The sequence below is a fragment of the Danio rerio genome, chromosome 24 (genome assembly GCF_049306965.1).
Source record: "Danio rerio strain Tuebingen ecotype United States chromosome 24, GRCz12tu, whole genome shotgun sequence".
Classification (NCBI taxonomy): domain Eukaryota; kingdom Metazoa; phylum Chordata; class Actinopteri; order Cypriniformes; family Danionidae; genus Danio; species Danio rerio.
Genome location: NC_133199.1, coordinates 37,369,991 through 37,387,703, shown reverse-complemented (window position 1 = coordinate 37,387,703; position 17,713 = coordinate 37,369,991). Strand labels below are relative to the sequence as shown.

The 17,713-nt window shown below is 33.9% G+C and overlaps 2 protein-coding genes across 8 annotated transcripts in view; both read left to right on the top strand.

Annotated features, from left to right (window-relative positions):
• Positions 1-5,259, top strand: part of nrbp2b (nuclear receptor binding protein 2b) — a 53,543-nt gene extending 48,284 nt beyond the window's left edge. For 2 of the 7 annotated variants that reach the window (XR_012399156.1, XR_012399153.1), the window contains exons 17-19: positions 1,461-1,516; positions 1,669-3,721; positions 4,788-5,259. Coding sequence is in view for 2 of the 7 variants with exons in the window: in XM_021470195.3 (XP_021325870.1) it covers positions 1,461-1,516; positions 1,669-1,752 (140 nt within the window). In the remaining 5 variants the exon portion in view is untranslated. Of the gene's footprint in view, positions 1-1,460; positions 1,517-1,668 lie in introns of all 7 variants that reach the window. The other 5 variants (XR_012399154.1, XR_012399152.1, XR_012399155.1 and 2 more) reach the window with 4 other exon arrangements.
• Positions 5,260-7,037: 1,778 nt separating this feature from the next.
• The window catches only part of LOC100330501 (RALY RNA binding protein like), a 490,398-nt gene continuing 479,722 nt past the window's right edge, over positions 7,038-17,713 (top strand). The window contains exons 1-3 of the mRNA XM_073940982.1: positions 7,038-7,190; positions 7,849-8,062; positions 10,954-11,166. The gene's annotated coding sequence lies outside the window, so the exon portion shown is untranslated. The remainder of the gene's footprint in view (positions 7,191-7,848; positions 8,063-10,953; positions 11,167-17,713) is intronic.

Sequence of the window (17,713 nt, the reverse complement as noted above, 5' to 3'; positions counted from 1 at the left end):
TTATGGTCTGTTCCTTTCTATTCTGTTCTGTTTTGTTCTATTATATTCTGTTCTATTCTATTTTGTTCTGGTCTGTTCTGTTCTGTTCTATTCTGTTCTGTTTTCTATTCTGTTTTGTTCTATTCTGTTCTATTCTATTCTGTTCTGTTCTTTTTTGTTCTATTCTGTTCTGTTCTATTCTGTTCTGTTCTATTTTGTTCTATTCTGTTCTGTTCTATTCTGTTCTGTTCTATTCTGTTCTGTTCTGTTCTATTTTGTTCTATTCTGTTATGTTCTATTCTGTTTTGTTCTATTCTGTTCTGTTCTATTCTGTTCTGTTCTATTTTGTTCTATTCTGTTCTGTTCTATTCTGTTCTGTTCTATTCTGTTCTGTTCTGTTCTATTTTGTTCTATTCTGTTATGTTCTATTCTGTTCTGTTCTATTCTGTTCTATTCTGTCCTGTTCTATTCTGTTCTGTTCTATTCTGTTATGTTCTATTCTGTTATGTTCTATTCTGTTATGTTATATTTTGTTCTGGTCTGTTCTGTTCTGTTCTATTCTGTTCTATTCTGTTTTGTTCTATTCTGTTCTATTCTATTCTGTTCTGTTCTATTCTGTTCTATTCTGTTCTGTTCTGTTCTATTTTGTTCTATTCTGTTATGTTCTATTCTGTTTTGTTCTATTCTGTTCTGTTCTATTCTGTTCTGTTCTATTTTGTTCTATTCTGTTCTGTTCTATTCTGTTCTGTTCTATTCTGTTCTATTCTGTTCTATTCTGTCCTGTTCTATTCTGTTCTGTTCTATTCTGTTATGTTCTATTCTGTTATGTTCTATTCTGTTATGTTATATTTTGTTCTATTCTGTTCTGTTATGTTCTATTCTGTTATGTTATATTTTGTTCTATTCTGTTCTGTTCTATTCTGTTCTGTTCTATTCTGTCCTGTTCTATTCTGTCCTGTTCTATTCTGTTATGTTCTATTCTGTTTTGTTCTATTTTGTTCTATTCTGTTCTGTTCTATTCTATTCTATTTTGTTCTATTCTGTTATGTTCTATTCTGTTTTGTTATATTTTGTTCTATTCTGTTCTGTTCTATTCTATTCTATTTTGTTCTATTCTGTTTTATCTTTTCTAATCTGTTTTATTCTATCCTATTTTGTTCTGGTCTATTTTGTTTGATTGTATTCTTTTCTATTCTGGTCTGTTGTTTCTATTCTATTCTTTCTATTTTAATCTGTTCTATTCAATTATATTATGTTCTATTCTATTCTGTCTATTCTATTCATTTTTATTCTATTCTGTTCTATTCTATTCTATTCCTTTCTTTTCTATTCTATTAATTTTTATTCAAATCTATTCTGTTGCATTCTATTCTATTCTGTTCTGTTCTGTTCTAAAAAAAATAGTTGAACATAAAACGACATCTTTAACTTTTTATTAAAGCAATGTACTAAATTCTCATACATGCATGTTGTGATTTCAGGTGACAGCTCTAGAGATTTGGTCAATGAGCTCATCCATCATTCCTTCATCAGTGAGGTGAGACCAAAAACTGTACATTTTTCTTTTCATCATGACCGCACATCATCTGATATTCATTTTTGCGAATTTAAAACTCAAAGAAGCAGCACTAACAGATAAGTGTTCACTTTGTTCAGCGTCTTGCTAAATTTGACCATCATTTCCCACAGGAGGATGGTGACAAGATAGTGACGTTCCTGGAGGACGCTTTGAACCGACACCGTGGGTCAACCAGTGCCATTACAACAATATGAATGTCAGTGGCCTGTTGCTATTATGATGGACATACCAGTGGAGCCTGAAAGGGAGGGCAGTGGACACAATGATCCGTTTGTCAGTTAGTGTGGATAGTTTGAAATTGAGACGAAATCAAGATGGCACAACATGGCATGCTGGTTCCTCTGACGTGATTGACCAGCTTAGAGGGCACCGATAATGCCTCCCTGAGTCTTCGTCCAGCACTTCCAGGTATCACTTTAGAGACTGTCCTTCCCAGAACTCCATGGGGGACTCAAGGGCAAGGCGGTCTCTCTTGATATGGGTTGTAATGTAGGAGGTGTCTGCTGTGAAGAGCTAAATATGTGATAAATAAAAAAGTCAGGAAAGTTATTTGACCTGAAGATTATTTTGCCATTCAATAGTTGCTAGGCCTGAAACATTCTTTACGCAAGTATGCAGATGACTGCTAACTTTGTAGAAACCAAAAAAAAAACGTATAACGATCTGGGCTGGTCAGTATAGCAAGTATATTACACATGAAGGTATACATTTTGCTTTATTTTTTATTCTGTTATTGATGTGTTGGAGAAACATATGAATGTGTAAATAAAAAAAGTGTAAAATGCTTATTATTAAATAGAGTTAATAAGCACAATCAGCTTTGAAAAAAAAGACTCATTGAATCAGCATTAGTTGACAAACATGTGAATATTATTATAATATTTTTCTTACTATTATTCACTCACCGGCCTCTTTATTAGGTACACTTTACTATTACCAGATTGGACCCCCTTTTTCTTTCAGAACTGCCTTAATCTTTCGTGGCGTAAATTCAACAAGGTCCTGGAAATACTTCTTAGAGTTTTTGGTCCATATTGACATGATAGCATCACGCAGTTGCTGCAGATTTGTCGGCTGCACATCCATGATGCAAATCTCCCGGTCCACCACATCCCAAAAGTGCTTTATTGGATTGAGATCTGGTGCCTGTGGAGGCCATTTGAGTACAGTGAACTCATTGTCATGTTCAAAAAACCTAAGATGATTCACGCTTTATGACATGGCGAGTTATCCTGCTGGAAGTAGCCATCAGGAAATGGGTACACTGTGGTCATAAAGGGATGGAGATGGTCAGCAACAGTACTCAGGCAGGCTGTGGTGTTGACATAATGCTCAGTTAGCACTAATGGGCCCAAAGTGTGCCAAGAAAATATCCCTCACACCATTACACCACCACCACCAGCCTGAACCGTTGATACAAAGCAGGATGGATTCATGCTTTCATGTTGTTGACGCCAAATTCAGACCCTACCATCCGAATGTCGCAGCAGAAACCTGACTCATCAGCCCAGGCAACGTTTATCCAATCTTCTATTGTCCAGTTTTGATGAGCCTGTGCGAATTGTAGCCTCAGTTTCCTGTTCTTAGCTGACAGAAGTGGCACCCGGTGTGGTCTTCTGCTGCTTTAGCCCATCCGCCTCAAGGTTGGTCATGTTGTGCGTTCAGAGATGCTCTTCTGCATACCTCGGTTGTAACGAGTGGTTATTTGAGTCTATAAGCCAGTCTGGCCGTTCTCCTCTGACTTCTGTCAATTCATCATTGCTTTTAGGATATGTGCCAAAACACTGATAAAGCTGGCTGTTATTAAATCTCAAACTTCATTTTAGAGATTTTGTTAACCACAGACCGTTTTCATTTATGATTTTCTGTCAAAAAGTTGTATATACTTGCAACTACAGTATGTTTTGTTCCTGAAACAGAATGGTACTGTTAGGAATTCAGGTTTTAGATCATTATGCCACTCATTAAAGCTACAATTAGTTCTCTTTTTATTATTTTAGATCACAAAATTATTTTGGGTATAGGCTCAAGAATTGTGTTGGCATTAGTGGGATTGCATTGGCACCTGGCCTTTATCAGTTTGTAGCAGTAAATGAAGAGGCATTATATTGCTCATTCATTCATTCATTTTCTTCGGCTTAGTCCCTTTGCTCATCAGGGGTCGTCACAGCGGAATGAACCACCAACTTATCCAGCATACACAGCAGATGCCCTTCCAGCTGCAACCAAGTACTGGGAAACATCCATACACACTCATTCACACACATACACTACTGCCAATTGACCTATAGTGCATGTGTTTGGACTGTAAGGGAAACTTGGATGGGTCAGTTGGCATTTCTGTGTGGAGTTTGCATGTTCTCCCTGCGTTCCAGTGGGTTTCCTCCGAGTGCTCCGGTTTCCCCCACAGTCCAAAGACATGCGGTACAGGTGAATTGGGTCGGCTAAAATTGGCCATAGTGTATAAGTGTGATTGAGTGTGTATGGATGTTTTCCAGTACTTGGTTGCAGCTGGAAGGGCATCTGCTGCGTAAAACATATGCTGGATAAGTTGGCGGTTCATTCCACTGTGGATTAAGCCGAAAAGAAAATAAATGATTGAATGAATGAATGAGTTTCTTGTACTATGAAATATTCTGATTGTTCATCCCTAGTCAAACCTAGCCGTAAAGTCAGTATATCTTGCGAATACATGTAAATAAGGTTATACAAGTTTTTACCAAAAATTTTTCTTCAAATATTTAATTACGAATTGCTATGAAAGTAATATTAATTAGCTTTTTTCCCTTATTGTGGCATTAAACAACCTCTGTACTCAATGCAAACGATATCAGAAAACCCCCAGTGTGTTGTTATTCAGATAACCTGCTAAACATGTTTAAAGCTAGCATTATGCTAGCTAAGCACTAGCATTTACACTGTTTTACTTGTGTAGATAATGTTTCTGTCCTGAGGGAAGTATAAAATTTGCAGTAATATGTCAGGATTGGAGGCGGTGCAGTAGGTAGTGCTGTCACCTCACAGCAAGAAGGTCGCTGGTTCGAGCCTCGGCTCAGTTGGCGTTTCTGTGTGGAGTTTGCATGTCCTCCCTGCGTTCACGTGGGTTTCCTGCAAAGACATGCTGTACAGGAGAATTGGGTAGGCTAAATTGACCCCAGTGTATGAGTGTGAATGAGTGTGTGTGAATGTTTCCCAGGGATGGGTTGTGGCTGGAAGGGCTGTTCTTCAGGGCTGTGAATGAATGAATGTCAGGATTGGACTGAAGAGTCAGCTAGGCTGTACAGTTTTTGGAGAGTATATAGTTTTCCCAAAATGCTTTCTTCCAAATGTATATTACAAAAGAAATTGCTTTAACTGATATTGTTATGCCCGTTTAATAATCAATATGATTGTCATTTTCTCTGCAGTCTCCATGTCAGCTATCACAAGAATGTCTTAATATACAGTTTAAGTGTTTTGCAAGAAACATTAACAGGAATGTATTGCCTTAATATTAATGTTACTATTTACCAGTGTTTAATTGAGAATAGTATCAAACACACTCATTTTATTCAAAATCATGTAAGCCTGCTTAGTCAAACAGCTAACCAACTATGTGGTTTTGGATATGTTTTTATTCTGTAATGTATTAAAATGTGCATTTCTCTGGGAAACACAGATTGGCATGAGCATTTAAAACTCAATAAAGGCTATGAAATGAATGACTCTGTTATTTCTGTAACTCATTTTGTCAGATTTAATCATCTTATTGATGATATTTTACAGCAGTGTTTCCCAACCCTGTTCCTGGAGGCACACCAACAGGACATATTTTGAACATCTCCCTTATCTGACCCATTCATTTCAGGTTTTCAAGTCTCTATTAATGTTCTGAGAAGCTGATTCAGGTGTGTTTGATAGTAGGCTACACATTTTTTACTTTAAAACTTCAACAGATTGCTATTCTTTTCTAATGATATATGATGTAATAAATTTGTATTTTAAAAATTAGACTTGTTTTAAATGTTTATTGCAATTTTTTGGAAATATTTTTAGTACATCAAAAGTGTAGTTATGATGAGATCTGACTAGTTAATCCAGCAAAAAGAAATAAATAAATTAATTAATTAATAAATATTCACTAAAATGCAGTATTTAAACAGAAACTGAGGCGTATAACTGCAAAAAGGTCCACTTTTTGAGAAAAAAAGATCTCCTTTCACCAGGCTGGCTACGTGCAGTAACGTGCGTGAGCAGTTATCTAGATCAGTGGTTCTCAAAGTGGGGGTCGGGACCCCCTGGGGGGTCGCGGGACAATGACAAGGGGTCGCTTGGTGATATCCAAAACTAAAATAAATTTTATTAAACTATCAGAATTACCATATTTTATTCATAAACGACAGAATATAGTTAATAGTTGCATTCAAGAAACAACAACATAAAAAAACATTTAGCCATCAGCCTTTAATTTTAAAAGCAAAATGTAATTAAATCCATAAATGACTTTAAAAAACATTATATGGCTAATAGACTGTTGCATTTTTGTGTTGTCAATAAGCTCATGTTTATATTTGCCCAGGCCCGGATTGGCTAATCGGGAGGACCGGGAGAATTCCCGGTGGGCCGGTCCGTTTTTTGGCCGCGAGGGCCGGTGTCCCTAGCTCTAGAATCTGTTGCTCTCAGCAATCACACTTTTTAAATTTATTTATTTACTTGACCACAGCCTTTTTATTCATTATTATACCGCAACTCTTCTCTTTTGATCTATTTCAAGGATAATAAAACTCAGTTGTGTCATCATCCATAAAACAGTAGTTGTGGTCGAGCGGATAGTACGTTAGATTTAAACGCTGCGGACCTGGGTTCGATTCTCGTTAGAGTGATTTAGTGTTTTCATTTTTATTGATAAGACATATAATGATTGTTGAACATTTGAAGTTCTAAAGCAGCTGTTTTCTCAAAAAAAAAAAAAAGAAGTGATAGTGTCATTAGAAACTGATTTGGAAATATTTATTTATTTACTTATTTTAATACAGTCAGTCGTGAACTGAGGTGGGCCGGTCTGAGGCTTGAAATTCCAGAGCTGAAAAGGTGTCCCACTCCGGCCCTGTATTTGCCTATAGTTGTGTCTGCAACGTTTACATATTTACACCACCTTGAAAAATGGGGGTCGCGAGCCACTGATATGATTATTTTTGGGGTCGCGGGCTGAAAAGTTTGGGAACCCCTGATCTAGATAGATTAAACTGAACTCAGACTAGTCAGATCAAATGATCTTCAACTTGCTGTTATGGAACCAATTTAAGAGTGGAGTGGACATTTAGTTCGGCTCATTGAAGTCAGGCTTTTGACTTTAATCCCCGCTATTCTAAACGACTTTTATGAAACAGCCCCAGGTGTGTCTGATTAGGGTTCGAACTAAACTTTGCTGGACATTGGCCATCCAGGAACGAGTTTGGACACCTCTAATTTTTAAACACAGCTGACATAGTGCGAGGCTACGGTTTGCGTCACGACGCCGCAGTGAAAAAACGCACGTTATGTTTCAAATATTCGATGGCGACAAACTAACACGACAATGTTGAAGAGTAAAAAACATTGTGCACAGCGGGAAAATGACAATAAACTGAATCGGCAATGTCAACTACATGAGGTAAGTAACGGCTGGAGGTAGATAATTAATAGACTCGCCTGTATTTAAATCATTGATATATCAATTTGTTCAGTATTCCAGCACACTTCGTGTTTTTTTGCTTTGTAATGCATTGTTATCCTCCCAAACAGCTTTCAACCCTTGTGAAAAAATACTATAGTGATTTATTGTAAATACTACAGTGTGTTTGAACCACAAAAAGTAAAGTATTTTGAAGTAATCTGTTGTGGTAACGTTAATTAGCTGTGGTACTAAAACAACCAGTAACTGTTAGGCTAATATAAACAAACTATCCTGACAGTTATATTTAATACTACAATAAACCACATTTTAATGGTAGTAGAATCTACACTATTTATTACTGTTCATCATGGGGTTTAATTATAACATTCAATAAAGAGTTGTAAATAATATGTGAAGTTTACAGTATGGTTAAAATCACTAGTAAACACCAAAGTCCCTTTAAGGCATGTTTAAGTGTATTATATTTGTATACACTAAGACACTATAAATTATGATTCAAATATGTTCTAGGCATTGTTTTATGTTGTTTGAAAGAAAACTTAGTCCAGCTTTCTGTTATTGTTTTGCTTCTCTTAATCTCCACTGATGTGTGTAGTAGTGTGTTGTTATTGACCTGGTTCACTTTCTGTCACAGCTGGTTTTTGTACGGCTCTATTTCACTGTGTGAATCTAAAGCCACCATAGTCACCGAAGCAAAAATAAAGCCCTGAATCTTCACCTCGTGCTCCACTTATGGTCAGCTGGAAACTTCTAACGGACCCATTTCCACTAAACCGGGATGGAGCAGAGGAATGCCGGAGATTTCCTTGATAGATGAGGAGTTTGGGAGCTTCTCCAGCTTTTATGAGGTACCAGCTAAGACAGTATGTATCATTGCACCATTTACCAACAACAAGATTAGAGCTACATGTTAATGTAACTGATTGCCCTGCTTCAATAGTCTTCTCTGAAGGGCTTTGAGTCACTTTTGCTTGAGGAAGACTGGAGTCTGTTAAAGAAATTATTTATTAAGATATATTATTAAAAAGTACTGAACATTAAAAGTAATTCTGCTAAGAGATGAGAAGTTACCTTGAGCTGAACGAGTCAGCGACCAAAGAAAGATAGTGAGGAAGGTGAAAAATGCCATTTTGTTGTCTTGGTTTTATTTTGAGCATGTCATGAGGTTAAAGTGGTCACAGTGTTTTATAGTCAACACTACAGTTTCAATGCAAATGCACTGTTCCTATGAAGAAAAAAGACCGGAAAGATAGAAATTGGCAAATAAAATGTATGACTTCTCAAACGCTTTATATAGCGTAAATCTATATTTTAAAATTTGTATAACATTACCCCAGCATTATGTCTTAATATAAAGAATAATGTAGGAGAAGGGAAGATTTGCTACTAAAGTGCAATATGATTGAATTGGATCTATGAAAATGAACGAAATATGAAAAAAAAATGTAAATATAAATTGTATTTCGTTATTGCTATACAAAATAAATCAATGAATAAAGTTGTATGATGTAAGCATTCATTATTGTGTTTTTCTACATGGCTAACAATTTTCTGTTATTATACAACTTGTTTTTTGTCATAGTATGCAGTATACACACAATTTTAAATTAATTGATTAAAAAATATATATATTTATTAAAAGAAAGAAAATGTAATTTATTAATCAAGTTCAGTATAAAGATTCGGTAACTAGGATACAACGTTATTTCAATAATCATGAATAAAAGTAGTTTTATGCTCCGGTTAAGTATTTTATGTTAAACTTTTTTTTATTTCTTTTGAAAGTGCCATCTTTTTAAATGTATATTAGAATTTGCTATAAATAAATTAAAATGTGAGTGTTTAATAAATAAGATGTTTTTGAGTAAAATATTTGATCAGGAAGTTTTAAAAAATAATATAAAAAAAGAAATAATGTCATAAATAAAAATAGTTTTATTTATTGTTAATGCTGCTTTTAAGTGTTATTGTATATTTTGTTTTGTGTAATACATATGTATAACTTGTAATTTCTTTTGAAAGTATTGTAATTTTTATATATACAGTTGAAGTCAGAATTATTCGCCCCCCGCTTTGAATTTATTTTCTTTTAAAATATTTTTCTAATGATGTTTGTCAGAGCAAGGTCATTTTCACTGCATGTCTGATAATATTTTTTTTCTTCTGGAGAAAGTATTCTTTGTTTTGTTTCGACTAGAATAAAAGCAGTTTTTAATAATAATAAAAAAAAAACATTTTAAGGTCAATATCATTAGCCCCTTTATATTAATTTCCCCCCCGGATAGTCTACTGAATCGTTATACAAAAACTTGCCTAATTATCCAAACTTGCCTAATTAACCTAATAATTAGCCTAGTTAAGCCTTTAAATGTCACTTTAAGCTGTACAGAAATTTCTTAAAAATATCTAGTAAAATATTATTTACTGTCATCATGGCAAAGATAAAATAAATTGGTTATTTAAGATAAAAACGATCATGTTTAGAAATGTGTTGAAATAAATCTTCTCTTCGTTTGATAGAAATTGTGGAAAAACATTGGGCTAATAATTCAGGGGTATAATAATTAAAATAAGGGGTATAAAAAAAAAAAAAAAAAAAAAAAAAAAATATATATATATATATATATATATATATATATATATATATATATATATATATATATATATACATATAAAAAACTAAAAATGTGAGTGTTTAATAAATAAGATGTTTTAGAGTAAAATATTGTATCAGTAGAAACTCCTCAATAACGTTTATTTTAATTTTCATAAATAAAAGTAGTTTTATTAATTATCAGTGCTGCTGTTTAGTATTAATATATAATTTAAGTAAAACGTTTTATCTGTTTTGAAAGAATAATCTTGTTGATGTATATTTAAAGTTGCTCTAAATAAAATAACAATTTGAGTGTTTAATAAAATAGAGGTTTTAAATTTAGAGTAAAAATGTTTTATCAGGAGGAACAGCTCATTAATAAAGCATACAAAACCAAATAAATATTTTAGCTAGTTGCCAGAGACATATTTTCATTTCATTTAGTCTGCTTTAAAACTCTGACTGATTTTTATTTTTTATTACAAAACGTAAACAGTAAATAAATACATGAACAAACTATTAATAAAAACTACACAACAGCAATTGCATTTTCTGAGAGTAAAATAATACTTTATATGATACATGAAACTTATTTTACACACATTCATTATAAACCTTGACAGATAATCCTGATTCTAAATGCACTTAATTTTATTTTAATATAACATTTACATAACAATTAACAATAGAAAAGATACAATATACAAACAATACATAAAGTAAAATAATTAAAGATAACTAAGTAATTAATAAAATAATACTAAGAAAATGAAATACAGATAAATACTGACATTCAGTTTTAATCTTAATTAGCCTAATCCTCTTTAATTTAACTATTACCTGTAGCATTTATGTTTTAAAGATAATCTATGAAAAGGTTGCCAGATTTTATAGAATTTTTCTTTCTTTTTAAAGGAGAATCTGATTGATTTTCTCCAGTTTCATATGTCTGATTACATCCCTCATTAGATGTATATATGTAGGAGCAATGTTCTGTTTCCAGTTTAATAATTTTAACCTTTGTGCTAGTAGACTGATGACTGGAACTACATTCTGTTCTTTACTCTAGTTTTTCTGTAATTTTTCTGTTGATATTTTTGGGCAGCTCCATAACCTGCATTTTTCTGCTCAATGCCTGTGTAGAGAACATGCCAGCAGTGACCGAGGGCTGCAGAAAGTGAGCTGAATAATCTGTTCATCCGCAAAACCAGCCAGAAGCTCTTCAAATAATGCAGGAGAATTGAATGTCCGCAGAGTAAACCATGACAAAATCCCACAAAGCCAAGAAGTCCTGATGCTTCCCATTGGTCCTGCTCTCTCTGGGGAAATGAAGCCGTATCTGAGTCCCGCTGGCCGGTATGTAGGAGTCACATGCATCATTTATTTATGAAAGTAAAAATTGCTCTCCCTTTGGGCCAGTGAACATCTGCTGCTGCTTCTGCTCTCTTCTCTGATAAAAACAGAATCACCTGCTCATGCAAATATCACTTTCACTTCTGGTTTTTATTTTCTGGTTATCATGATATTGATGAAACGTTGGATATGTGTATATTTTTAGACTTTTAATAGATAGTTGTTTTCATAATTTTTATTGGATTAAGTAGTTGCATATATATATGTGTGTGTGTGTGTGTGTGTGTGTGTGTGTGTGTGTGTGTGTGTGTGTATATATTTATATATATATATATATATATATGTATGTATGTATGTATGTATGTATGTATGTATGTATGTATATATTATTTTTATTGAGATGTAATAAAAAATGACAATATAACATCGCTATCATATTTACATCTTTGTTTTAAATTTATAGGACAAAAACAACAGCAATAATAATAAAAAACATACAAAACTTAAAAAAGAGGGTCAAAAGAAGGGAGGGCACAGGTTGTTTAAATTCGTAACAAATTATTCTAGAAAAAATAGGTAGAAATTGTTGGTCATCAGTAGATCATCAATATGACAACGGCTTGTTTAAATACGTTTTTGGAAAAAGGGAGACTATGTAGATCAGTTTATTTTGTCGTTTCCTGTTTCATTTAATAAATTGCTGAAATTTGAGCAATGCAGTGGCAAAATAGGTAGTGCTGTCGCCTCACAGCAAGAAGGTCGCTGATTTAGGCATCGGCTGGGTCAGTTGGCATTTCTGTAAGGAGTTTGCATGTTCTTCCTGCGTTGCATGGGTTTCCTCTGGGTGCTCCAGTTTCCCCTACAGTCCAAAGACATGTGGTATAGGTGAATTGGGTAGGCTTACTTGTCCGTAGTGAATAAGTGTGTATAGATGTTTCCCAGAGATGGGTTATAGCTGAAAGGGCATCTGCTGCATAAAACATATGCAGGACAAGTTGGCGGTTCATTCTGCTGTGGTGACCCCAGATTAATAAAGGGACGAAGCTGAAAAGAAAATGAATGAATTTGAAATAAGAAATAAAACGGGTGTTCATGTTTTCTCAAAAAAACTGTGAGTTTGCCTTTTAACATGTATGAAATCTTTTCTATTGTTAAACAGAAGGATGTATTATGATCCACTGTACAATAAATGGCCTTTCCATTTTCCTTTAGTACAAAGCTATTAGGTGCTCTGCTTGGAGTATACTTGCATCGATAAGTTTACGAGTGCTCCTGTGGCAATCAATATTTTCACAAGTGATTTCCAAAATAAACATTTCTGGTTTCATGGGCAGTTTTATAGATACCATAATATCTTTGATATATTTTATTTGACCTGAAAATAAAAAATTTGTTTTATTTATTTGACTGAAGTACCAATTTACATTTCCAAACATCCTTCATTTATTTTCTTCATCAGGGTCACCATAGTGGAATGAACCGCCAACTTATCCAGCATATGATGCATTTTTGGCAGCAACCCAGTATTGGGAAACACCCATACACTCTCTCTTACACGCATACATTATGGCCAATTACGTTTATTTAATTCGCCTATAGCATATGTCTGTGACTATGGGGAAAACCGGAGCACCCAGAGGAAACCCACGCCAACACGGGGAGAACATGCAAACTCCACACAGAAGTGCCAACTGTCCCAGCTGGGACTTGAACCAACAACCTTCTTGCTGAGAGGTGACAGTGCTAACCAATAAGCCAATATGTTGCTCTTTCCAGACATTACTTTCCCATGTCATTAATTGTGATTCAACAGTGATGTTATTGTCTGACAACAGCCAGTGCTCCACACAGAATACAGAGAAGAAACAGAATAAACTGAGACAACTAAATCCAGAAGAACTTTGGCAACATCTCAGAGATGTTAAAAAAAAAAAAAACTACCTGCACTTGTGTAAAAATCCTGTAAAATGAGGCAAAATGCTTTCAAAAATTATGCATATATACCTTTTATTTATCAGTTAACTGATATTAACTGCAATAAATCAACATTTGGTATGACCACACTTTGCCTTTAAAACTTTTAGTACACTTACCCATTGGTTTTCAGGTAGCTTTGTGGGTTGGTCAATATTGTGAAATAAGATTATTCCAAATACATACCATTTTGTGGGATGTAAACAATAACAATAGTCCTAAAAATATTTCCTGTTTTACATTTTTAATTTACATAGCTCTCGAGAATTCTAAAAGGTCCACATATTGATAAATAAAGTTATGGCAGCTGATTTGACTTTGATATATGATTGAATTTCCTCTTGTTAGAGTTATCTAAGCTTTTCACTCATCATAGCACATGTGCTGCTGCTGATGTGACAATAAAAGTGATTTGATTTGATTTATTAAAATAGTCTGACAACAAGCAGGAAATGTTCATGGGCCAATGGCATCACCACATTTAAATGGTCGATAAATAAGTTATTTTTATTTTGGTGAAATGCTGTAAACGGTTGCACTCATATTCTGCCACTAGATGGCTCTAGAATACAGAATTCCACAGCTTCCAACTCCATGGCAACCACTGTTCATAATTGTGTGATGGAAATGTTTGTTGTTTTTCTCTTATTGTTCTTAATCTAATTGTGGTGTCAATGGGTGTATTTGTTTTGTCTAGAGTTGAGTGTAGAGGATTTCAGGTTGACACTCGGGTCCCCTTTGTATGTTTGTCCTACTTTTTCTTTTCTTTTTATTGAATATTTTTATCCCCATCAAGTTATTCAACATCTGTAACTGCCTGTTTAACCACTAGGTGGCCTCAGTAAGCTTTAAAAAGTGGTGTAAAATGTCTTACAGCTTATAATAGTGTTTAGTTATATTTATTTGTATTTTAACGACAACTTATGGTGATATTAATAATTTAATATCTATCGTTCTATTTGTATTTTTATTAACATTCTTATTAGTAAATTTTTTTTCTCAATATTATTAACATTTCCTTATTGATGATGTGATGGTTTATAATTAACTATAATATCAATAATTGCATGTATATTCATTATTAGAACTGCTAAAATTGTAAATAAATTGTCTTGATATATTCTACTGTTAAGTGATATGTTTGTGATTTATATTTAGTAAAAATGTATTAAATAATCTTTAAAACTTGTTCTACTATAAATAGTTACATTTAATGTTAATAATTTGTTTGCGATAAATATTGCTGTTAGAAATAGTTACTCTAAAAAAAATTCAGTCCTTAGCAGAATGTGATAGTTATTGATAAATAGATTAATAATAATGATTAAAATCATATAATCATTAATCATAAAATATTATTGATATTATTGAAAGATGTTGCATATTGTTAGTTTTAGGCCCTGTATTATTATTAAAATTATAAAATGTGTTAATGTCATGCTTAAGTGCTGTTTTCAACATTTAAAAGTATAAGAAATATTTACATGGCACCAGGTCAACATGTTACAGTGATTTTTGAAAGATCATATGACATTGAAACTAGAGTAGTTACATTATTTTGACCATAAACGGGTATATGAGTGACCATAAGAGACACGTTACCTCTTAAAAAATTAATAATAATAATAATAATATTTACTCTACTGTAAGAAATTCATAATCCTAATCAGTTCATTTTCCTTCGCCTTAGTCCCTTTATTCATCAAGGGTCGCCACAGCGTAATGAACCGCTAACCTATCCAGCATATGTTTTACATAGTGAATGCCCTTCCAGCAGCAGCCCAGTACTGGGAAACATTCATACACACTCATTCACACCCATACACTACCAATTTAGTTTATTTCATTTACCTATAGCGCATGTCTTTCGACTGTGGTGGAAACCGGAGCGCCTGAAAGAAACTCACACCAACATGGGAGAACATGCACACTCCACACAGAAACTGACCCAGTCGGGACTCAAACCAGTGACCTTCTTGCTGTGAGGTGACGGTGCTAACTACTGAGCCACCGTGTCACCGTATTGTTTTCTTTACTTGCAATGGAACTGATTAATTAAATATATTCACAACCTCCTGATTAAATCACTTTGAAAACAAGCACATTTTATCATAATTTTAACGGAAGCACAAGAGGAAAATCACACTTTGTAATGTGGGCCTTGGAAAATTGACTTTGACAAAGGGAGACCTTGGAGTTCTAAAGGTTGAGAGCCACTGATCTAGAGCAATCTAAACTGCCAGAGCTTCAGGCTACGTCGGCCAGCAAGTAATAATTTAATTTCCCAAGAAAAATAGCCTTTGGGCTGAACGTCATTTCAGAATTCATTGTACAGGTTCAACAAGATTAGTTAAATTTTGTCACCGGATGTTCTCTTCTAGTTACAAGCCAATTTTCAATGTCTTTATTAGGTGACGATATGAGCTATGATTTCAACAAACGATTTCCCTTCCTTTCATAGGTAATATGGTTTCATTGAAGTCAGAATTATTATTAATTTTATATTTTACACTTTATATATATATATATATATATATATATATATATATATATATATATATATATATATATATATATAATTTATTTTTTTTTTTTAATTTTTTCTCTCAAATTTCTGTTTAATGGAGATTTTTCCAACACATTTCTAAACATGATTGTTTTAATAGCTCATTTCTAATAACTGATTTATTTTATCTTTGCCATGATGACGAAACATGCACTGCAAAAAATGCTTTTCTTATTTAGATTTTTTTGTCTTGCTTCTTGTCCAAATATCTAAAATTTCTTATCAAGAAGCATTTTCTAGGCAAGCAAAACATATCGTTTCAGAAATAATTTGCCAATATTAAGTGATTTTTTTTTTTCCTTGAAACAAGCAAAATAATCTGCCAATGGGGAAAGTAAAATAATCTTGTTTTTCCTTTTGACATAAGATTATTTTGTTTACCCCATTGGCAGATTATTTTGCTTGTTTTAAGGAAAAACTCACTTAATTTTGGCAAATTATTTCTTAACGCAAGACTATGTTTTGCTTGTCTAGAAAAATTCTTCTTGATTTAAAAGTTTTTAGATATTTGGACTAAAAAATCTTTTTTGTTTTTTGCAGTGTGATGTTTACTGTATATTTTATTAAGTTACTAGTGTTCAGCATTAAGTGACATTTAAAGGATAAATTGGGCAAGTTAGGGTAATTAGGCAAGACATTGTATAACATGGTTTGTTCTGTAGACTATCGCAAAAAAATTGCTTAAAGGAATTGTAGGGGATCTGCCAAAATGCTAATGCATAATATCTTTGAAAGCAATATTCCCCCTTTCCATCCAAAGCCATGTCTCCTGAATTCATGAACACGCACCTGCAGTCACACTAAATTCTGTCGTATGGGGCTGTGAATGGGGGTGGGATTAAACAAGATTATTAAACATTTAAAAAAGCAAACAATTGCTCCATATTTTAAATTCCTGATCCTCGATTGGTCTCACGCCATCAAGTGATGCCATTTCGCAGGTCAGAGTTCACCAAGCTTGAACATTGCACCGCAGTGAACTGCGAAAACTTGACGCATGAACTTGTGTTTCCAGTCTGACTCATTCCTGGACATATGAATTAAAGTCTACGGGGAGAAAAGTGCAGTGTGACCAGGGCTTAATGATGACAGTAGCCAACCCACTAGATCATGTCATTCGCCAGTTAGAAAACTTTACAGTTCTGTATAATACTACAATTCCCAATAAAAAAAACTGTAATATATCTAGCACATTTTCAGGTGTGTAGCAAACAAAGCTTGTCATAATCTGCAATATTTCATGCATGCAAGGTTCTCTGGTCTCACTTCCTCATACGTTTTGTTCTAAAGTGACTACTGTTTGCTTAGTGGTTGGCTGGCGGTGTGCAGGAATTACGCTTATTACTAAACCATGCTTACATGCTATTTCAGACCGAATATTCAATGTAGCATAGTGAACAATATAGGGAGCACATCACAGGTTGTCATTGTTAAAAAATGAATCCGTGTATAATCAATATAAAAGCAACTTCACCAAAGTAAAGCAGACTAGGAGGAAAAGCGCTGTTTACTCATGTTTTGTTGTTTAACTAAATAAAAATCTACATTATCGATGCTGTAAAAGGTCCCTTATGAAATTGAAATTGAAAATAGTCACATCTATCTTTCGCCGGGAGATTTCAGTGGCTGAACAACACTTCTGTGCATATAACCCATTTGTAAAACAACACAATCTACATCAGCTTTGCGTGACTAAAACCGTTTTAAAACACATTACCCGTCTAAAAGAAATACTTCAGACATGGTGTCATCCTTCCTCAAAAGTAGCTCCAATATTGATTTAGGATTTGAAAAAGTTTTGTAATGTAATGTGTGTATTTATATAGCGCATTTATCATGTATGACCCTACACCCAAAGTGCTTCACAATTATGATGGGGGTCTCTCCACACCACCACCAGTGTGTAGCATCCACTTAGACGATGCGACGGCAGCCACAGGTCAACGGTGCCAGTGCGCTCACCAGCTATAAGGGGAGTGGGGGTTATAGAGCCTATTCGATGGATGGGCT